At 38.5% G+C, this 23,568-nt stretch overlaps 1 protein-coding gene across 13 annotated transcripts in view; it reads right to left on the bottom strand.

The window, feature by feature from the left end:
* LOC127443851 (muscleblind-like protein 2a) overlaps positions 1–23,568 on the bottom strand; it is a 100,630-nt gene that overhangs the window by 22,516 nt on the left and 54,546 nt on the right. For all 13 annotated transcript variants that reach the window (XM_051702834.1, XM_051702833.1, XM_051702828.1 and 10 more), the window contains exons 3-5: positions 12,194–12,358; positions 9,019–9,219; positions 6,823–7,077 (exon numbers count right to left, since the gene is read on the bottom strand). In XM_051702834.1, the coding sequence (XP_051558794.1) occupies positions 6,823–7,077; positions 9,019–9,219; positions 12,194–12,358 (621 nt within the window). The remainder of the gene's footprint in view (positions 1–6,822; positions 7,078–9,018; positions 9,220–12,193; positions 12,359–23,568) is intronic.

Raw genomic sequence — 23,568 nt, forward strand, 5'->3', positions numbered from 1 at the left:
CATACAGGTAACAGCAAGCAGAGGTGCATCATGGGGACAGCATTGCATTGTGGATAGGTGAGAAGGAAAAAAACAAAAACAAAAATAATCTGAATGCAGTATACCACATACAAAACAATAGGCATGCACATAAACGAAAAAACTTGTTTCAAAGAAACACATAGCTACGTTCTGAATTAGTACGAAAGCAAAAAGCATCTACAATACCTTTGTTAAATAAGGGTCACAAATCAAGATTTCCACCATTTACGCATTAAAAGTAAAACACGCTAATGGGATTGTAGAGATATTAGTTATGAAAGCTCTTTGGATTTTCTTTAGCATTAAATCAATTGTGAACAAACACACTGCATAGAGTATTAGATAAAACACACTGACCATCAAAATATCCAGACTCTCGAAATTCGGTATTGGCAGCGTGTGAGAGTTTCGTGTGTGTGCGGCAAATAAAAAATCTAATGATGGCGTGCGGCCAACACTTTTTACAGAGCAAAATGTAAGGTAGGCATTTCTTTTCAGGGACGTTTGCCTGGCAGACATCAAACGTCCTTGATGGACTCGTTTAACAGTTGTGCTGTCAACATCGTTTGCCGTCCAGGCCGCAGGAAATGGAAAAACGCTTTAATAGCTTACTTCAGCCAGACTCATCAATACTGATGCAACATTAACTTCGCTGTCTGAGTGGAATTGACAGCACGCTGTCTATGGAGTGGTGGCGTGATTGCTAATTATTAATGGGGGAGAACGATGACCGTACAGGCAAAACACAGGAGTCGCAATGTTCAGCACCCATTGGGTAATTGTAACATGCACAGCGAAAATGCTATGACATTAACCACCACTCAGATAGATACTAAGAGACAGTAGCTTAACGAGGTGGGATTTGTCTACGAGAAATGCCTTCCGTAACATTCCTTTCTGTCAAAGAAGTACTGACTCTCTAGATATAAACTGTAAAGGTCATCAAACAAAAAGAAAACAACCTAATATGACTTATCACATAATGTGGAGCTCTGTTTATTTTTATATTTGCGAACTTCCAATTTAGGTTTCGTTAACTTTTTCATGATTTATTGTTCTTGTTATATTTTGCGGCCCATAAAAATGCTATCTGCTCAATTTATTTTGGGTATCATTATGTAATATAATATATTAAAATATTAAATTATATATACATGTTATTTTAAGGGCATAACAGGCTAAATTGAATTTAAATATGTCAATAGAGTTCAATATTATTCATTTATAAATATAAAATGCCATGCAAATGTATTGGTTATAAGTAAAGATATGAATTTGATGGAATGGAATGTCACTTGACGGGCAGCAAAATATTATTTAGTGAAAAAAACAGGATGCTTGAAATGACAAAGACACCGAGGGTCATGCAGAAATGCTTTAAATCAGAATATTTACACAAAAAACTGAAATATTGAATGAAAAGGATAAAAAAGATAATGCAAACCATCAAGAAAATCTAAAAGCCATTTAAAGAAAATTGGAACATTTCGACAAAACTTCTATGCCCTAGACTTTATGTTTAAAAACCTAGTGAGCAACCTTGCTACCGTCTACATAGGGATCCTACCTGAAATTCAACCTCACAAGTGACTGATTTGGAACACTCTACGTATGCAGGAATTTCAGTGCATCACTCAAATAGTGCACCTTGCGTAAAACGCACAGGACACACGACAGTCGATTTCCATAGAGTTTAATGTTGGCATGTTGCTAAGCTAATGATACCAAGTATAGGACAACATCATTATTTTTTTTAAATATTTATACTGATACTTTTCTCAATTGAAATATGACTATGTTTATAATTCACATTTTTATTTCATCTGCTATCTTGGATTATTATTATTATTTTTTTTTTTTTTTTACAAAGCTTGTCAAAATGCATTCTGCGGTTGGAATTCAGCCTTTCGGAACAACCTTCGTTTTAGGGGTACACCTATGATGTCTACATAGAAGTACTTTTAATATACATTAGGATGGGATCGAATAGGATGCATTTTAATTGTGTTTAATGTTTTGCTCTCCACCACCAACATAGAGAAGCACTGAAATAAAAATACCACCCAAAGGGAGTTATCATACAGAATTACATAACTGTCCACTGGGGAAAAAAAACAAAAGAAACTAAAATAAAGACAAGAAAACAGACTATGTATCTAAATCTTTTGTTTCTGGCTTTTTAAACCCTTGGGTCTGGGGTTACATCTGGGTAAAGCTTAGGGTTATATTGCTCCAGCATTCCTAATTGGCTGATTTAAAGCCTGGGAAAAAATCTGCTTTGTTATCTGTGGCGTTATTACACTGTTAATCAGGGCAAGGACACTGCACCTTAAGGCTAACAGCGGTTTACCCTGTAGTCAAAGCCGAACGGTTTATCTCAGGTCGCTGTTCACTCGGGAAACGCTGGGCTTTTTTTTTTTATGACTGGTTAGCCAATACTGTCCTTGAGTCACTCTCTGACCCAGACACAACAGTGGAAAAAGACAAAAGGGGAGTTAAGGGCAAAAGCAGAAGCGAAAATGGAATAAAACAGCAAAACGAATGAGGCCAAGCAGGTGAGTGCCATGACAGCTAATGTAGCAAACTTAAAATCACACCAAGGCTGTTCGAAAGCGCAAGAGTTATGAGAAGTGGGGAATGGGGTAAAGCTAGCTGCCAAATATTGTTCATAATGCAAGCAAGCAGTGCGACAAAACTAGAACGCTTCTACACTCATCCACGACAAGTGTCTACACTACGACCGAGTGATGCGACAAAACTAGAATGCTTCTTCTATCATCCCCAATGAATGTGTCTCCACTGCAAACGACGCAACAAAACTAGACTGGTTTCATTGAAAGACCACAAGCTCACAGCTAGCTCACAATGTAAATTTGTTGATTATAACAGTAGCAATCTAATTTACATGCACCGCATATCTCACAGTGTAGACAAAATTAGACTGCTGTCATAATCAACAAAGCTAAGCAGCATGTGTACAACGTCAAGTTTTGTCGTATTGCTCGCATCAACAGCTTTGTTGATTGTGACGGAAGCATTCTAGTTTTCGTGCGTCGCATCACTTTGTTTTGCTTGCAATGCGTTGCATTTCTCGGAGTCTAAACAAGTTTGTTGATTAAATCACAATCGCTCTAATTTTCTTGCATTGCATTTCGAAGTGAAGTTTGCAATGCATCTAGGGGTGGGAGAAAAAAATCTTTCAGCGATGCATCGCGATTCTTTCTCCAATGATTCTGAATCGATTCCCAAAACATTCAGAATCGATTCTGACTTCAGTATAAACCGCGGCTGCGCAGCAGCGTGCGCCAGAGACGCTAGAAACAAGCGCACTAACACAGCTGTTTGCAGACCAGGCGTATCGGCCACAGGACCATTCGTGCCTGAATGAAACTACGATCCCGGAATTAATTCACAAACCCTCTCACGTGGGTGATGTTTTTATCTTCTAATTTTTTTTGTCTTCTGCTTCCCAATGCTTTTTCCCTCTTGCACTCTCTCCATTTCTTTGGCTGTTACTCATTACCGGTCTCTAGCTCGTTGGGACAGTGCGCACACCTGATGACTCGGGTTCGAAATCCATTGTAGCATTTGCAACGGGGAAATGCGTCCTGAGACTTCTAGTCGCAGAGCAAACAGATGGAGCAGCCTAAATGAGATGCTTGGTAAATTTCTGAAGCAACAACCCAGCTATTTAAACCGATTTACTATCACCTGTGCTGGTGAGGAGAGAAGCTGACATCCGCACTCTCATAGAAGCAGATATCTCATCCTGGACCACAACTTCTAGTTGTGATAAAAAAAAAGGCTTGGAATAGTCAAGTCAAATTTATTTCTAAAGCACGTTTAAAACAACAGAAGTTGACCCAAAGTGCAGTACAGCCAAAAATGGCATAGATTAACTTTAATTACATCCTATTACATAAAAATGATTAACAATGCTTTAAACAAATTTGTTTTATATAATCAGCTGAAGTATTTAATAGTATTTATGCAATGTGACTTGTTCTGATCTTTGAAAATAGCTGTGACCACTTTCAAAGCTGAAAATAGCTTTGAAAATGGGCCTTGGTATCTCAGCGAGTATCGACGCTGACTACCACACCTGGAGTCGCGAGTTCGAATCCAGGGCGTGCTGAGTGACTCCGGCCAGGTCTCCTAAGCAACCAAATTGGCCCGGTTGCTAGGGAGGGTAGAGTCACATGGCGTAACCTCCTCGTAGTCGCTATAATGTGTGGTTCTCGCTCTCGGTGGGGCGCGTGGCGAGTTGTGCATGGATGCCGCGGAGCATGAAGCCTCCACACGCGCTACATCTCCGCGTTAACGTGCTCAACAAGCCACGTGATAAGATGCGCGGATTGACGGGTCTCAGATGCGGAGGCAACTGAGATTCGTCCTCCACCACCCGTTTTTTATATAAATAATAATAATAATTAAAGTATATTTTAATACTTTTTACTCTTATTTCTTGTTTTTAATTGGTTTTAATTTGGATGTATTTTGTATTTTCTTTATAATTTTTATGTAAAGCACTTTGAATAACCATTGTGTATGAAATGTGCTATATAAATAAACCTGCCAAAAAAATGCATCAAGAATCATTTTTGTAATCGAATCATTACCCTTTGAATTGCAATCGAATCGAATCGTGAAGCCACTGAAAATTCACACCTCTAATTGCGTCACATTGCACTCTTGCATTGTAGACAACTTTGCTGAATATAACGGTAGCAATTTAGCTTTCTTGCGTCACGCCACTCTCTTGTTTAGTTTTGTTTGCGATGCACCACATTGTTTGCTTGCAGTGTACACAGCCTCGTTGATTATAACTTAAGCAATCTAGTTTTCTTGAACTGTGTCATTCGCAGTGTAGTTTTGCTTGCATTGTGTTGCATTGCTGGCTTGCCATGTAGACAACTTTGTTGATTATAACAGAAGCAATCTAGTTTTATAGCGTTGCGTCACTTGCAGTGTAGACAGCCTCGTCACGTCACACAGTGTAGTTTTGTTTGTTATGCATCGCATTGCTCACTTGTAGTGTAGACAGCCTCGTCACATCACGCAGTGTAGTTTTGTTTGTGTAGTGTCGCATTGCTTGCTTGCAGTTTAGACAGTTGTTGTACATAATGGAAGCAATCTAGCTTGCTTGCGTCACGTCACTTGCAGTGTAGTTTTGTTTGCGATATGTCGCATTGCTTATTTGCAGTGTGGTTTGTTATTTATAACAGAAGCAGTCTAGTTTTCCTGCGTTGCGTCACTTTCAGTGTAGTTTCATTTGCATTGTTTCACATCGTTCGCTTGAAGTGTGCAACCTAGTTTTCTTGTGTCGCTTAACTCTCAGTGTAGTTTTGTTTGCATTGTGTCGCATTGCTCACTTGCAGTATAGATAACTTTGTTGATTATAATGGAAGCAATCTAGTTTAATGCCGTTGCGTCACTTGCAATGTAGTGTTGTTTGTAATGCGTCACATTGCACACTTGCAATGTAAACAGCTTTGTTGAGTATATTGCAAACAGTCTAGTTTTCCCGCGTTGCGTCACTCTCAGTGTAGTTTCGTTTGCATTGCTCACTTGCAGTGTAGAAACGCTGTTAGAACTGACAAACTAGAGCAGCCTGGCGTAACGCCAAAAACACAGTTGCACTTAGGTAATAGATGAACCTGTGCATTCACGTCAGTTTGGCATGAAGATGTGATCCATCTCCTTAATTTAATCTCAACTGATTTGAGGAGAGTAGGTCTCCCATTGGGCAGGGAAATGGGGGAGAAAGACGTCCTATGACCTTGTGCAGTCAAGAGTGTGAGCAAAAAAAGCTTTTAAGCCATTGTGCTTATTATATTAATATCCTATTCCTAACAATGATAGTATCAATTTTATACTACATGTGAAAAAAGGGGGAGATTTTTATCACATTGCTGTCTTCTGAAGCAGCTTGTCTCTTTGTCTCTTTACTCACCCTGTTTAATAGGACTAAAATCCTCTGGGGACGAGATAAGGGAGTTGACAAAGATTTGGCACGCAGCCCCCCTCAGATTTGTGAGATGGGTCATGGCTATATAATAATAAAGCAGTTCTCCACATTTATTGTGCTAACATCATCAGATATCTCAATTTCACCCTCCGCGGGCACATCTCCACATGTGTTGTCAATTAATTTTATTGTATATGAGATGGAAAAGGTTTCATAATTCAAAGCACTGTCTCGGTTACAATTAAATATGTCGTGACAATGTGGTAAATTAAATTTTGTGGTCAATGGATTACTGCCAGTGAGGCAAAGTCTTGTCATTTAGAATAGACACCGTAATGTTATGTGCAACATAAGTCAGTGTTCTGCTTCGTAGAGTCATCCTCTACGTTTAACTGTACGTAGCATTGTATGTACGTAATTTCAGTATCAATTCATTAAAGTCAACATGAAACGACGTTCGCAAGCCATTTTATTTTGCATAATGTCACGTTTTTTTTATTAAAAAGCCATAACCTTTATTAAATTACTGTTAACCGGCCTGAAATTACTGCTTTAATGATTGGCAAGATTTTAGAAAAAATGCATAACCTACAGTAGCCTAAAACAATGGCTAAATAATTATTTGGCTAAAGTTATTCCGACGACAAACATTATTTCTTTGGAATAACATTCAGCAATTAATTGTTCACAATAAGAAAAGTAGTCCATTTTGATTTCATGTTGACTTTAATGATGGTTTTCTGAATCAACTGCACATCTACGTATACAAATAATACATGTAGTTTGTTTGAAAGCCCTGTTGTTTGTTATTGTGCATGTTGCGATTGGCTTACCATGGCTGCAGCGGCTGCTTGCGCTGCGACGGCCGTCTGATTGGCCTGATGCTGCGCCGCTTTGATCTTCGCCTGCAGGTGCGCGGGAGGGTGGAAGTACTTGCACTTCTCACGCGAGCAGCGGCTCTTGATGTAGTCCATGCACACGGTAACCGTGTTGTCGCTCGTGTCGATCATGGGACTGTCACTAGGGTGGGCAAAGCGGCAGTCAGTCTCGCCGCGTGCGCAGTTACCCCGCTGAAACTCGCGACACACCTGGTCGTGGGCGTGGATGCAAACAAACACAAAGAGAAAACAGAACAGGAATATGCAAACAGAGACATGAGTCATTGACATTTCAAAGCACACGTTTGGTAAATAAACAAATACAGAGCAGAATATTAACAAAGGCAGCAACAGAGACGACACAGTCTCCCTCAGTGTGGGAGGGTCTCTGAGGAATTAAACCTCTCATTATCACAAAGATCACTCAGTTGCTAAGTGATAGCACATTTAGTGACAAACACACACACATTCAACCTTCAACTGTTATTGTTTCAACAGCACTGATCATTTTCTTGCAAGGCAGCACTGTACTGTATAGAAATCAATCATAATTCTTTTTCTGACACTTTTCCGCAATTATTTCAGCTCCGCCTGCTGAAAAGAAAAGTTACTGAACCAGCCTAAGGTGGTTAGCTGGTCTCCCAACCTGGCCTTTGCTGGTTTTAAAGGGGTTTTGGGCTGGTGATGAACAGGTTAAGCTGCCGGGTCAGGCTGGGAAGCCAGCTTAACCAGCTTAAACCGGCAAACCACCTTTTTAAGTTTTAAGCAATTCTTTTTTTTTTTTTTTTTTTTTTTTTTTTTTTTTTGAGTACAGACTCCCTTCAAACTTTGTTTTGTGTGGGGTCTGGGTAGCTCAGTGGTAAAATACGCTGGCTACCACTCCTGGAGTTCGCTAGTTCAAATCCCAGGGCATGCTGAGTGACTCCAGCCAGGTCTCCTAAGCAACCAAATTGTCCCGGTTCCTAGGGAGGGTAGAGTCACATGGGGTAACCTCCTCGTGGTCGCTATAATATGGTTTGTTCTCGGTGGGGTGCGTGGTGAGTTGAGTGCGGATGCCGCGGTGGGTGGCGTGAAGCCTCCACATGTGCTATGTCTCCGTGGCAACGCGCTCAACAAGCCATGTGATAAGATGTGCAGGTTGATGGTCTCAGATGCGGAGGCAACTGGGATTCATCCTCCGCCACCCGGATTGAGGCAAATCACTACGTGACCACGAGGACTTAAAAGCACACTGGGAATTGGGCATTCCAAACTGGGTGAAAAAGGGGGAAAAAATCCACAAAAAAAAAAAAACTTTGTTTTGTACATTTGGTACACATTGTGCTATCTAATTTTGGTTTTTGGAAACTTTGTACTTTTGAAGAAATTGAAAGTTTTCAAATCGATCGAAAAACTGAACCCACAGTAAACCCACAGGACTTATGAATATTCATGAATATTATGATCAGTCCGTCTCTCCTTTACTCTTTATATGCATTTAGAACTTTTCTAACTCACATTTTACTTCTCTATCTTTATTTTTTAATGCCTTGCAAGTGCTGGCACTTCTTTTAGGGAACAAAAATCTAGTTTTCTTATAGACTTTCGACACTTTCAATAATAACAATGTGATTCAAAACTGTGCTTGATTCATCTCTGCTTCAGAAATCATTTAATTTGTCTGAAGTTGAGACCTAAGGCCAGAAACATCCTTTATGCAAGTACGTGTATAAAAAAGCGAACACTTGGCCAATGCATGGTCCGGGTGAACATGCTAAACGTGTGTTCTTGCTATACTGTGATGGAAGAGTTACTTTTAAACTTCTGTGCTATTAAATTAGATGTGCTATTTTTCAGGTAAGTTGCTTTAAATATATTGACTTTAACTCTCTTGATCGGCAATATTCTCTTCATACTGTTGCTTCAAAGAGAAAACTCGCCGTAGAAGCTATAGTCGCTATAGCTCCCCTAGTGGCAATGTTGAGAATGCAACGCGTATTTGCGTTGTATTATGTATTATGGTATGACACATTTTGGAAAGCAACAACGTGCAAAATCGAGCTTAGCTGGAAGCGCCTGAACTCACGTACTTGTGTAGAGTCTGTTTCGGCCTTAAAGCTGAAAGAAATGTTCTCCGACACAAACGTGATTTTTTGTGGCTTGTCACATTACCTCGAGCTTGTCTGTGCGCAGTAGTTTCTGTGTGGAGGAGGAGCTCTGCATGCTGACTGGCGGGCTGCTGGGCATGATGACGGGGGTGCTGGGGAGCATCTCTGTGGGGACCAGACCCATGCTGTGACTCATGGGAGTCAGATACGGCGCGTAACTCAGACCAGGGTTCGAGCCCAGACCTTGACTGACGGAAAATGTAGGCTGTGAAAGATAATTATGAATAATTATTAAGGTAGGAGTGAAGTGAGATATATCTGATTCAGACTCAATAAGCTTTTTTGGCATGATAAAAAAGAAGTTTTACATTGCAAAGCATTAGTAACATTATGTACACAAATACAGAACACATTTAAACACAGGTGTTTTTTCAACTTTGAGCAATTTCATGTCACAGGGGTATAAAAACAGATTAAAATATATTTTTTTTGTTGTTATATGATGGTCTCAATAAAACTGACTTGGAAACTTTTTACCAGGCCTTCCTACTTCAAATTAGAGGTTGAAAGATAGTGGAATTTGCCGATACGATAACTAAGGTGGTGGAAAAGGCAATAACCGATTAATCGGCTGATGTTTTTTAAAATCGATTTATAGAATGTTACGACATTTTCTTAGTTGGCTCAGACATAATGGCAAGAGTACAAAATGCATAAAATCTCAGATGTAGTTTACTTTTAACCAAAATCTCAATAAAAAAATTAATTTAAAAAAAAAGAGAAAAAAAAAGAGAAAAAATAAGAATATTGGGTGCGCAACATGGGACTTTTAACACTAACAAGCCTGAAACACACCAGGGACTCTTATTTTGAAATTATGGAGACTTGGCTTCATAACAATGCTCAGTTTTTAATATTTACCAAATTACACTTTTTATAGCCTATATATTATTATTATTATTCACAATATATGAAGTTGGAGACATGATGTATGTGCTGATGAGGGACATTTTGATATTGTTGCATTTTTCTTTGCATGCCCTCTAGGGGTGCACCGATAGATCGGCCACTGATCTAAATCGGCCGATCTTCTTAAGTCGGTGATCGGCTGATCGTGCCTAGAATCAGGGCCGATTTTTATTGCAGCAAGCAGGGAATCACACATACACTGCTTTTCTAATGAATGAGCACTTTCTCAGCTCTTGAAGCATGACAGTGTGACCACTGGAGGGTGAATTGTTGGCAATTCTAAGCATTTCCGAATTTAAACTTTCAGACATGCTGTTATTCAGATGAATCTGCAGGTTTGTTTTTAAAAATGTGCAAAAATTACACATGTATGAATATTAAGTTGCCCATTTTCTAATCACTGTCGTTATTCTGACTTGCTACACTGTGAGCACGGAGAGGATAAAGAGACTGCAAAGGGGAATAAAAATGAACTGAACAACAAATAAACATGCAGTACACGTGACGTAACGTGAGTCGTGACAATCAGACGTTGTGTGGACCGATAGAGACTGTTTGAGCGATCATGAGCACTTTTAGCTTTACTCTCTTTAACATGAGTGCTCGCGGTGTCAATCAAACATGCGCACTCTCCAGGTGCTCTTAATATCTCATCATCAGTCACTCATCTCAGTGCTATTCTGTGAGGATCCCATTAAAATCAGATTAATGTTGGTCACATTACCATTAATAACAAATGTAACTGTTTAACCTTCAATAACGGCACCGCGTCTTCATGCATTTGCTTAATAATTAGCGATTTGTGTTATGACAAGACGCCAAAGACAGTAAACAAATCATAAATATTAATGATTTCTCACTGGAGCAGTTTTAGAGCTTTTAATGGATATAATTTTCTTATTTTCGAAAGTATCTCTACTGTGTGTGATGCTCTCATGGTTTTTACTGCTTACCAGTATGTCACAATGACCTTTTGATATTGGCAACAGAACTATTAATAACTGTTTTCAATATAAATAAATGTTAGCAATTCACAATTAATGTCATTTTGGTAACTTTATCAAATGGTTCCATTCGTTAACATTAGTTAATGCATTAGGTATCATGAACAAACATGAACAATATATTTTTACAGCATTTATTAATCAATGTTAGTTAATAAAAATATAGTTGTTCATTGTTAATTCATGTTAGTTCATAGTGCATTAACTATTGTTAACTAATACAACTTTTGATTTTAAAAATGTAATAGTATATGTTGTAACTAACATATTCAACGAGACTTTTGGGTAATTGTTACTTATCTGAATACTTTGTAGAAATGCCCGAAGTTTCTAAAAACACCAATATATTTCTAACACATTAAAAAATATGTTGCTAACTATAAAACTACAGCAGCAAGTACTAGAAAAAATAATTTTCCCTCTATCACCTTCCATCACAAAATGCTGATGGCACTCTTAACACATTTTAGCCCTCACAATGTGCTCGTCCATAGACATTCAATCTAATTTTTAGTCCCAGCACCACCCCCATTATTTCATTGAATATCTCGGCCTCTGAGTGGACTAGAAGCTCAATCGAGGTGCCATTAGAAAGTTGAGATTCTCCCCTTTTTGATGATGTATAATATTGTATCATCAATAGTCAATAACAAATACTTCAGGTGATTTGTTTAGCATCCTGCTGGACCGCATATTTTGTTCTGGATATCTAAGATATAACATTAGATTATTCAGCCAAGCAAGCTAAGATACAAAAGGTAAAAGGAGATACAAAGTTTTTAGGTATTTGGGACTTACAGCAGCAGTTATCGGAGTATAAAAGAGACATTTGTATTTTATGTCTTACAAATATCACATTTCACTTTGAAAATCTTTCAAACTGTGGTATTAGTGCAACAAAATAAATTATGCAGTCGCATAACATAAATGCAGAAGTGATGTTATCTATGAAAAGTTCAGATTCTAAGCTTTCAAATGATACCACATATGCCTGGATTACAGTATGTATTCGGAGACTTAAACATTTTAAGCGTAAACTTTATTCGAGACATAGCGCCCCCTTTTGGACCTGCAGGCAGATCTGCAGAGTTAAAGAGGTTAACTTGCAAAATGAACAAACAGTGAATAAGGCTGTACTAAAAAACACACTTGATTGGCTTAAAACATTCAGCGCGCAGTTGCATTTGGATGTTCAACGCAAAGATAAATAAAATCTAAACACAACAAAATACATTGTCAACCAGTCTGAAAGACCCAGACACTTACCACTGGTTGCATGGTGGTGCCAGGGATCATGAACTGCATCTGTTGTGCCAACATCGCTGCTGCGGTCTTCTGCTGGATCAGGTTGTTGCGTCCGTTGATTTCCAGCTGTGTCTTCAGATGTGCTGGTGGATGAAGGTACTTACAGTTCTCTCTTGAACACCGACCCTACATCGAGACAACACACAAACAGTATCTCATTAATCTGTCAATCATTTCTCCAAGACTTTTGTTTATCACAGATGTTTCTTCTGAGAAAAAACCCCACGTAATCTCACATATGTCTCCTCTAAAGTTTTAGGAGAGATCTCAATTTGAACGCAAACATTTCTAATCAAATTCTTCCAAGAGAAAATTATCTGAGCTTTTCTATCCACATTCATTTTACATGACAGATAAAAGTCCAACATACGCAAGCCGAGCAATGTCATGTTTCTCTGACATGACATTGTTCAGATCATTATGCAGTTTTAATTAAGGAGGCCAAAGTTAGAAGTCACCCATGTTCTGTACAAGGTCAAGTGTGTTTGAAGCTCCACTGCAGTATATCAGTAACACACGGAGGCCGAACTGATACTGAGATGTGAGAAACAATAGAGGAGGGGTTAAAAACGCAGTGGTTGCACATACTGCGGACATGTAGAGACACCAAGAGAAAATCACTGCCTCTGCAGATGCTGCGGCGCTCTGCATGCGCTCCACGGCATCAGCTGCTAACTGGAGGTGTGAGATCATCACAGTAACCTTGACCAGAAATATCACACTTAACAGAATAACAGTATTAAGCAGCTACTTACAAAACATGTAGCAGTAATAGAAGGGAAATGTATAATAAAAGTAACATATGTACTAAATTTCCATTATAATGATGGATATTACAACAGCCCCAACAACATTAAAGATCAACCACCACATTTAACCGTGGGCATTCTTCATCTCTGTGTGCGCCAAACCCATCTCTGGTGTTTTCTGCCAGAAAGCTCTATTTTTGTTTCATCTGACCATAAAACCCGGTCCCATATGAAGTTCCAGCAGTGCCTGGCAAACTGAAGACACTTGAGTTTGTTGTTGGATGAGAGCAGAGGCTTTTTTTCTTAAAACTCTCCCAAACAACTTGTGGTAATGTAGGTGATGTCTGATTGTAGTTTTGGTGACTTTATGACCCCATGACCCAACTCATTTGTGCTATTCTCCAGCTGTGATCCTTGGAGATTCTTTGGCCACTTGAACCATCCTCCTCACTGTGCGTGGAGACAATATAGACACACGTCCTCTTCCAGACTGATTCTTAAGATCTCCAGTTGATTGGAACTTGTTAATTATTGCCCTGATGGTGGAAATGGGCATTTTCAATGCTTTGGCTATTTTCTTATAGTCTCTTCCCATTATGTGAAGCTCAACAACATTTTGCCGCACATCAGAACTATATTATTTAGTCTAACCCACTGTGACTGATGATTAAGGGAATTTGGCTTGTGTGTTACCTCATAATTAATACCCCTGTGAAACAGGAAGTCATGGCTGAACAATTTCATGTTCCTAGTCACCCAGGTGCACTAAAAATGTAAAATATGAATGGGAATATACTTCAGATATATTTTACTCATAAGAATTTCTAGGGGTGCCAATAATTGTGGTAAACGTGTTTTGGAGAAAAATATTCAGGGGTCTGAGCGTGGTTCGCAGGATTTTTGGCCCATATGTGAACAATCCAAACGATCTCAGACCCCTTTAAAGCGAACCGAACCAAGAACATCTTGGGAGGTGGTCTGAGTACGGTTCACTTGCAGCCTGCGGGTCGGTTCGCTAATAGCATGCATTGTGAACACAAAGCGCTCCGGGCTCATTTGATTTCCCCTTTCACCTAATTCCAAACATGTTTGACACTGACAGGTTACCGTACACCAGTGATGATGACGCGCAGAGGAGAGAGCTGCTTATTCTGTTTCTATGGACATGACAGAGCAAGTTGCTGATCAAAACTAGTTAAAACTCCTCATAAAACAAACTCAAAAATCTTTCTTCAGTGTTCTGTGCATTTTAGGACTCGATGGTTTAACTGGACCGCATTGGAATGGTGCGTGACAGATAAGAGATTACCACACGAATATTGTACTATTGTTTTCAATTAATGGATGTTGCCCAATGCTGTCAATATATAAAACAATGATCAATCGTATTTTTTGTTGGTAATACGACTAATCATACCCATGACTACCATAATACATGATTTCATTTCTTGAATTTTTACAGTATTATTTCTATAAAAATACAATGAATTAATGCACTGCTTTTCCCTCTTAATTTATAAAAAAAAACAAGATGTTATACAGTACTGTGCAAAAGCTTTAGGCACTTAAGATGTTTCACAAAAGCATTTGTCTTAAGATGGTTATTTATATCTTCAGCTTTAGTGTGTCTATAGGAAATATAAATGTTACACTCCCAAACATTTCTTTTGCAAATAGAAAAGATTAGAATAGAAGAACAGGGAGCCCTGCAACAGATGTCACAGCCCCCACAAAGCCCCCCACTGAACATCGTGTCAGTCTGAGATTACATAAAGAGACAGAAGCAATTGAGACAGACTAAATAGATAGAAGAACTGTGGTGAATTCTCCAAGAAGCTTGAAACATCCTATCTGCCAACAACCAAGAAAAACTGTGTCCAGGTGTTTCTAGGAGAATTGGGGCTGTTTTAAAGGTAAAGGTGGTCACATTGAATATTGATTTAACTTTTTTAAGTTTACTGGACTTTGTATAACAAGTGATAAATAAAAACTATCTATGTCATTATTTTTGAAGATATCCTCACTATGCAACATTTTTCACAAGCGCCTAAAACTTTTGCACAGTACTGTATATATATACACTATGTAATACAGTATATTTTTGATTCAGAAGATCAATAAAATATGTTTTATTGAACAAAGACACCTGTACTATTGCTAATTATTCATTTTAAGAGTATTAAACATGTTTATATGTAGAGATAATTGTACTCTTACATTTAATATAGCCATAATAATAATAATTATCATCAATTTTGTTTTTTAAAAAGTGGTCTGGGTTCTACAAAAACAACAGTGTGAATGCAAAATGGACTGAGACCCCGTAACGGGTCAAGTGGATCAAAAAGAGATCTGAGCCCACTTTAGAGATCACGAATAGTGTGAATCCAAAGAGAACTGGGTCCTCTTTCACTCGGTTCACTTCTTGGTCTACTTAAAGGGGTCTGAGTTTGGTTCTTTTAAAGAGGACCCAAGTGTAAAAACACCATAATAATAACATATTCATATAAAAAAAAAAGAATATTGACATGCATGTAAATGCAGTAGTTGCACACTCCTGAATAAAAAATATAAAAAATATAAAAAATAATTTATTCTATTTAAGCTGAAGAATTGTACACATTTTTGCAAATTTTTTGAAGACTTGTATTTTAATAAATATTTTAATATAATATAAAAATGAATGTATAATTATATATATATGATATATATATATATATATATATATATATATATATATATATATATATACTGTATATTTAATGAAGGACATTGTATATGCTATATACTGTATATAAGTATACATTTACTTTTATATTATTATATTAAAATATTCATATTAATATGTTATTAATATACAGTATATCAAATATATAAATTTGAATATATTAATATTAAAAATGGGATATAGAGCTGCATGTTAACGAAGTAGTTGCATAGTCCTGAATTATAATAAAGAAAAATGTGTACCATTTTCTTGGTGTTTATTCATTTAAAACGTAAGCATTTTAAAAACAGCTAAATTTTTGTGGATTTAATCCGAATTCGTATCCTTGCTAAAGGAGTGGGATCAAACTTCAAAGGCAGAGATGTGACCTATATAAGCTTAAGTGTACCATCTGCATTGTTTTAGGCTTGCTCATTTGCAGTGGTTTATGACAACAGGGATAAGAGCGCAAGATGGCGGGAAGTGTCCAGGTAGCGGGAGCAGGTCCCCTACTCAGATTACAACAGAGAACAATCCAAACATGTGCTGTAAATAACGTGAATCTAAACCTAGTGTTGCAATCATCTCAAAACAGCAGACCATTAAAGAATGCTGAATCATCTCATTGCGTTCTCTGCTCTTCACATGAGCGTTGAATCACTGTTGCAGAAATGTCGAGATAAACTCATCCCAGTGTCTGGGATTGTGTTTTAAAAGAACAAGTTTGATTTGACCAAACTACTGGCCTACCAGGCTCAATTCTTGGTTGAGTCAACTGTATGATTCTAATTACAAATCATTATAGATACATAATCAAATACAGACTGAGCTGAAGATAGGTCTAGACACTTAAGACCTTCAAATTCCCAAATATGCAGCGCTGTTATCCGCAGGATCAGGGTGCCGGTGCGGAGCAGCTATCAATATCCCTGCTGGAATAACTCTGGTGCTTCCAACCAAAAGCTGAGAGGTGTCAAAGCCAATCAGTCTGGGCCAAAGGATGAACTCTCACCGCCGCTGACGAATTGATGGATGGCAAGTAAAAGTGAAAGACACTCGATAGAGGACATCCACCGGTACTGAGTTGAGGTATCGGGATTTTCAGGGCTGTGCAACCAGTTCTACTGGAATATGTATGAGACGTTTGATTTGCAGAAACACAGTGTACCATGATTGAGAGGAGACTGCTGATTCAATAATAAGGGTGGGATGGTCTATTTTTACAGCTGAACGCCACAGGATTCTCTGCCAATAGGCTGTATCAAATGGCCAATGCTTGTCATGCTACACAATAAAGCATTACTGCAATTGCAGAGGCACCAGATTTAGAAATCTGAGATGCGATAATCATCTCGGCCATTACAGGAGGAGGAAAAGAGTTGGAGTAACACTCAAAAAGAGGTGCATGGTTCATGTTAGGCTTCCACAATATCTGCTTGTTGAGTGCAGCCCATGGGAAGCAGTTCAAAACATGCTGATATACTGTACATCAGGTTATTACTTTCAGTCTTGGTTGATGATTGATCAAATTTATTTGCTGCATTTGCCTGTCTTAAAAGAAAAGAGTGGTTTACGAACGCCTCATCTGAAATTAACCTGAATTTGAACTGAATCAAGTTCTGGATAGGCAATTACACAATAGAGGTGTGTTCACACTGAAAGCGTTTGAATAGCTGGAGGTTGCCAAGTTGCAGTACTGTTTACCACTAGTACACCTCCCTAAGCGACAGCAGTATCCAACTGTATCAGGAGACGTACCACGTTTACTTCACTGTCTGCACTCCTATTGGTAGCTACAGCATCACTTGTTGCACATTTACATAGTGTTAAACTTTGCTCAACTTTGCAGTATTGTCAACGGTCACTGTTGCCAATGTTGTCTCAGATTGCCAAATCTCTTTAGAAATTAACACCTTATGGTCACTTTGATAACTCAAAACACTCAACTCTGCATTAACAACAGTTATTGTCACCCATGTTGTCTCAAATCACCATATCTCTTTAGAAATTAACAACTTCTGGTTGCTTCAACTTTGCATGGCCAACGGTCATTATCGCCAATGTTGTCTCAAATTGGCAAATCTCTGTAGAAATTAATTATTTTTGGTTGTTTCTACTTTGCATTGCCAACAACCATTATTGTCAACTACTGTAGTCTCAAATCGCCAAACCTCTTTAGAAATTAAAGACTTCCGGTAGCTTCAACTTTTCCTTGCCAATGGCCAATGTCGTCTCATTTCGCCAAATCTCTTTAGAAATTAACACAGTCTGGTCGCTTTAAATTTGCATTGCAAATAGTCACTTTTGCCAATGTTGTCTCAAATCACCAATTATCAAAATTAACAACTTCTGGTCATGGCGATGAGATGGATACTTTTGTTGGGCTCTTGGTTTCTATTACATCTCGTTAGTTCAAAATTGTGCTCCACATTGCTGTATGTTGCCTAATTGTGTTGCTTCGTGAAGTGTGCAATTCAGTGAGGACAGAAATGTACTTTGTACGAGTCTTTAAAACAAATTTTCAATACATAAACCAGTTACCATTTCCACTTTTCAAAGACTGTACATGAAAATAGAAATCCAGGTTGTGTTTAAACAACTATGGGCGCAATTTCTGTCAGTTATGCGACAGAGATCTCAAAGCTATTCCAGATGGTTATTTTTCTAATGCAGAGCACAAATATAATACTGCCTACCCTCTGGGTCTATAACTGTTAGCAAACAGTATGAATCATTGTGGTTTTAAATGCCTAAAATGACAAATGGCCTTCAAGGTTCCAAAAGTCTCATGAGCTGTGCTCCTGCAAAACACTTCTCATTTACCATTAACAAGGTACAAGGAAAAGAGCGCAAGTCATGGCCACAAGGTTTGTTTGCAAAAACTGTCAAAATCCATTGAGTTTAGGGGGCTACTAGGCAAGACCACATGAAATTGTTGGCACATGATAACGTAATACAATCTCTCTGAACTGAAAAACAAGCAAATCTTGAGATGAAAGGTAGTGTACCCTTCTCAATGACATTGTCGTACAATCAAGCGACTCATGAACGTGAGTGGTCTAGCCAGAGAGAGGCTTTTCCAGCATTGATTGAAAGTACAGTGGGTAACGCTGGCTTTCCGCTCTACCGCATGGCACTTAAATAAATAGGCCTGATTACAACAAGGGTATGCCACAGAGAGAGAGAGAGAGAGAGCAACTTTAAAGAGGCTTAAAAGGATGAGCTCTTGGGAATGCTGACGAACAAAATCTTATGACTTGAGTGTCCTTCACATCATGTTGGAACTTTCGTTGGACTGATCCATACCTGTATGTGGGCATACCAGCCACATTCAAACAACTTCGACAACATTTCCGTCAACTGCGCAAGCAGATGTCACTTTAAAGTCAACATGAAATCAAAATAAATACAGGTTTCTAATTCTTACGTGCACATTATTCCAAAGGAAAAAAGTCCAAACTTAATGGCTTGCTCCGCCTCTGAAAGGACTTTCCTTTTTGGCTGATGTCATCAAGCCCTCTTACTTTTAGCCCCTCCCCTTTAACCACCTGTCATTTTGAGAGTATTTTTTTACTTTTTTATTGATTATCACTGGATAAAATCAAGTCCCACCCCACATTGTTTTTCTGATTGAATATCCTGTTTTATTCTGAAATATGTCACATTACGTGAGTAAAATGAGTTGCAAACACACTTTCATGTTTAATTAAAATTAATCTGAGAAAAGTCTAGGCATTCTTTTGACTTGCTTTTTTTTTTTTTTTTACGTTTTATATTTTGTAAGTGACAAGGACTTCATTAATGAGTAAAACTTCATTAGTATATTGTGCCTTTTGGCTCTTTATTAGATTGTACAAAGAAGAGGGGTCAGGTAATTATTGGGGGAAAACAGGAAATGGGGTCGGGACATATCGCAGTCTAGATTTAAGCCTACGTCACTCAAACGAGCACCACAGCTCCAACTTGTGAAGAGTGCACGTGTTACCACCACACTCAAAAATCCAACGTCACTGCACTAAATTTAGTGCATTTGGTGAAGTCTTTCGCTAGAAATCATTTGTGAGCACCACTATGGTATCAGGTAACCAAAAAGCTTTTAGACAAATTAACTCCACTTACTGTGAACAACCTCTTTAAACCCCTAAAAGCACTCGTCCTTTTCGAACTGCAGTCATAACAACTCCTGAATAATTTGAAACTAAGCATCCATATAGTCTCCTCTAATCAATCCCAATGCGGATTGGGAACAATGTTACTAATTTCAAGGCGAGATTAGGATTATAACCACTTAACCCATTTAATACTTTTGCCTCCGACTCAAGCCAAGTAATTCCCAGTATGCAGCCATTGAAACAACTTATTTTCAAGAAAATTAGCGTTTAGGTGACCATGTTAATTAGGGAATATCTAAGGTCAAGAAGAAGTTGGCTCCATTATGAAGGTGTGATTAATTTCTTTCAAACTCTATTAATAGATTTACACAGATTTTCCCTGCAGAATGAAAACCCAGAACATCCTCACTGTTATTCGTCCAGATGGAATAAATTCCCAGGAACGTCTTTTCTGTCATCTTTTCAAGAATTCATTTATGAGGAACCTTAATTATCCTTCGTCATTCTCTATTATTTTTTTTATTTTATTTTTTGGGATTTTTTCCCTTTTTCTCCCAATTTGGAATGCCCAATTCCCGATGCGCTCTAAGTCCTCGTGGTCGCATAGTGATTCGCCTCAGTCCGGGTGGCGGAGGATGAATCCCAGTTGCCTCCGCGTCTGAGACAGTCAACCCCCGCATCTTATCACGTGGCTTGTTGAGCGTGTTGCCACGGAGACATAGCGCGTGTGGAGGCTTCACGCCATCCACCGCAGCAACCACGCTCAATTCACCATGCGCCCCACCGAGAACAAACCACATTATAGCGACCACGAGGAGGTTACCCCATGTGACTCTACCCTCCCTAGCAACCGGGACAATTTGGTTGCTTAGGAGACCTGGCTGGAGTCACTCAGCACGCCCTGGGATTCGAACTAGCGAACTCCAGGGGTGGTAGCCAGCGTATTTTACCACTGAGCTACCCCAGGCCCCCGTCATTCTCTATTATTTGACCAATCACACAATTGAGTGCAACAGTCTGCTTCCGGGAGTAAAAAATCCATTCTTTCTCTCCATTGGGTAATTGATTTTTAACAATAATTTATAAACCTTTTAAGACAGACCTACCGTGAGCTCTGACGTGGTTAATCAATGGTATATGCTTCTGTTGAAGCCAACAGTCAGCGTTATTTCAAGTTCATTTTTAAATAATCGTGTTTAATAGCAAATTTTCTGGTGAAAAACTACACTACCCACGATCCCGAAGATAAACGATCCACCAATCAGAGAATCGTGGAAAACAAACCGCAACAAAAGAGCTCTGCAGCGACCGCCCACTTCCATGATGCACTGTGATTGATCCAATCAAGTCGGTCTTCCTACACTCTCAAACTACTTGTATATATATCTGAATGTTTTGCAGTACAATTTAATTTAATTTTTTTCCATAATTATAATCAACTTTCAATGAATAGTTTTATATTTTTCCATAATTTTTTAATTCAGTTACATCATTCCCAAAGCTTCATGGGACTGGCTTGTACCTTTATCATTTTATGTCAAATCAAAGAAAAAGCTGGTTGATTTTGAACTCTTTTATGAAGGATTTTATGAAATCCCTATGGGAAGAATTGAATGTGCACTGTTACACTTTATTAAAGTGCTTCCTTAAACTATCGCAAAATAACTGGGTTGCATCCACAGCCTCGCTCCTCTACTCTACTTTTGTTTCCTTGATGTTCCAGGCTTCCAGTCTTAAGTTATCCAACTGTGCTTGTGGATGGGAGACAAACACAGGGGCCACTTTCAGAGTAGATGGAGAATTGAGCCATAGTTGTGTCCACCACCCAAACACCCATTTGCATTTCTGTCTCAATGGGCCTCTATTCCAGTGCCGGGCATTACTGCTGATGAGGGTGGCACTCAAAACGCCCAAGAAGTGTCGATGGCTCAGCAAAGTCTTCACAGCTTAATAAAATATCAACACTAAGTTTGTCTAATTTTACACACACAAACGCTTAAAATATTTGAAGCTATCCTAACCAAAAAACAAGGTTAGTATCAATGTCAATTGAACCTTCCAGAGTGTATACTCAAAAGGAACAGAGAAATGTGGTCATGCCCTAGCTGTCTGGCCATCAGCCTGAAAAATACATCTGTCAGTTTATGTTTGTGAAGAGCATCAGGGGTAAAATAACACCTTTGGCAGCACTTCATTGAGCCTAGTTTAGCTAAAATTGTCGCTGACAGTATCTTTAAGGCTCTCCGTATCCCACAAGCCCAACTTAGAAATGGACGCATGATTGAGTCCTGACACCAAGAGGGTGTCTTGTGCCCATAGCACGTTATGGGTGCCTGGCTTTCCACAGGCATTAATGACTGCCAATGTGCTTGCTCGAGCAGTCAAAGAAAGCCCAACTAAGTGAAAGAACATGCAACCAAAACCAAGAAGGTTGACGGTCATAAAGGTGGACGAGAAGTGCATGAAGACTTCAGACATCCTTCATGACTGAGCGAGCCTTACCAGATTCTCTTCCAGATTTCTGATCCATGTCACCCAGCTCCATTTCCCACCAAACACGAGTCCGCACTCATCATATAGAATATGACCTACACAACCTTGAGTGCTGCTCACCGACACTACTTCCTGCTGTAGAATGAGGGGCTCTGTGATTAACTTATAGTGTAGAATTTAAGCCAATTTAGGAATTGAAATTTTATACTAATTCATTAGTATTACCCAGCCTACTAGCCTATAAATTAAGCCAATCAACCTGTCTCGATCATACCATATCAACATAATTTATGTCTGTATTTATATTTAATTATTTATCGCTTGTAAATTTAAACTGACAGCCTAGATGTCTTTTTGATATTCTTTCAGTTTTGGGCGCAGAAATGTTTGGAGTTAGTTTTGTGATATTTATTTGCAGGCGCGAGAAGTGAGAGTTTATTAGGCTCAATGCAGGATCTGGCTGATGCGGTTGATACCAGATCAATGCTCTGGCAAATTGGGTTTCACTGTTGCGGAAAAGGCTATTACAAATAATGAGCTGAGACAGACTCATGCAGAAGTACTGCCTGATGCTGGTTTAGTTAATATTACTACCGCACAGATCAGTAAGTATATCTTACATCCATCTAATATGCTTACTTAATGGTCTGCAGTAATGTTATAGAGTCCTATAGTCTTACACATTCAAACCATGAATTATTTAAATAAGCTTTAAAAAGTTTATTTTTAAGTGTTATTGTCTCATTTGCTAAGCTCTATCAAGATGTTTTGATGTAAGTGAAAAATGTTATGTCTTTTCATGGACTTGCGGCTTTAAAAACATACAAATTAGAAGACGATATGATTTGATGTTATTTTGTTGTTCTGTTTGAAACATTTCGCAATTATTTTATAGCATTTTTTTTTATTTTTTTATTTGGACGTTAAGTTTTATAAAGAACAAGAATATGAGAGTGGTAAGACTTAGACTTAAGATTTGCTTAAATAGCATCTTTGATTAAACCTCAATAATAAAAATGCTTTCGAGCTAATCAGGAAATACTGTAGGTGCAATAGTACAATGATTCCAATGATTGGTTCAACCAATTCAATGATTTGTTTGCGTCATCACTTAACGTTTAAGGAAGTCCCTGCATGCTATTGTACATGATTTAAAATCTTTTAGTTGGCTATCTAGGTAAACCTTGCTGTTTATTTCTATATACAGTACGTGTCACTATATTAGGTCTCTGTATCGCCAGCCACATTACGATACAATAGGAAACGCGATACATC

Source organism: Myxocyprinus asiaticus, chromosome 7, assembly GCF_019703515.2.
Source record: "Myxocyprinus asiaticus isolate MX2 ecotype Aquarium Trade chromosome 7, UBuf_Myxa_2, whole genome shotgun sequence".
Lineage (NCBI taxonomy): Eukaryota > Metazoa > Chordata > Actinopteri > Cypriniformes > Catostomidae > Myxocyprinus > Myxocyprinus asiaticus.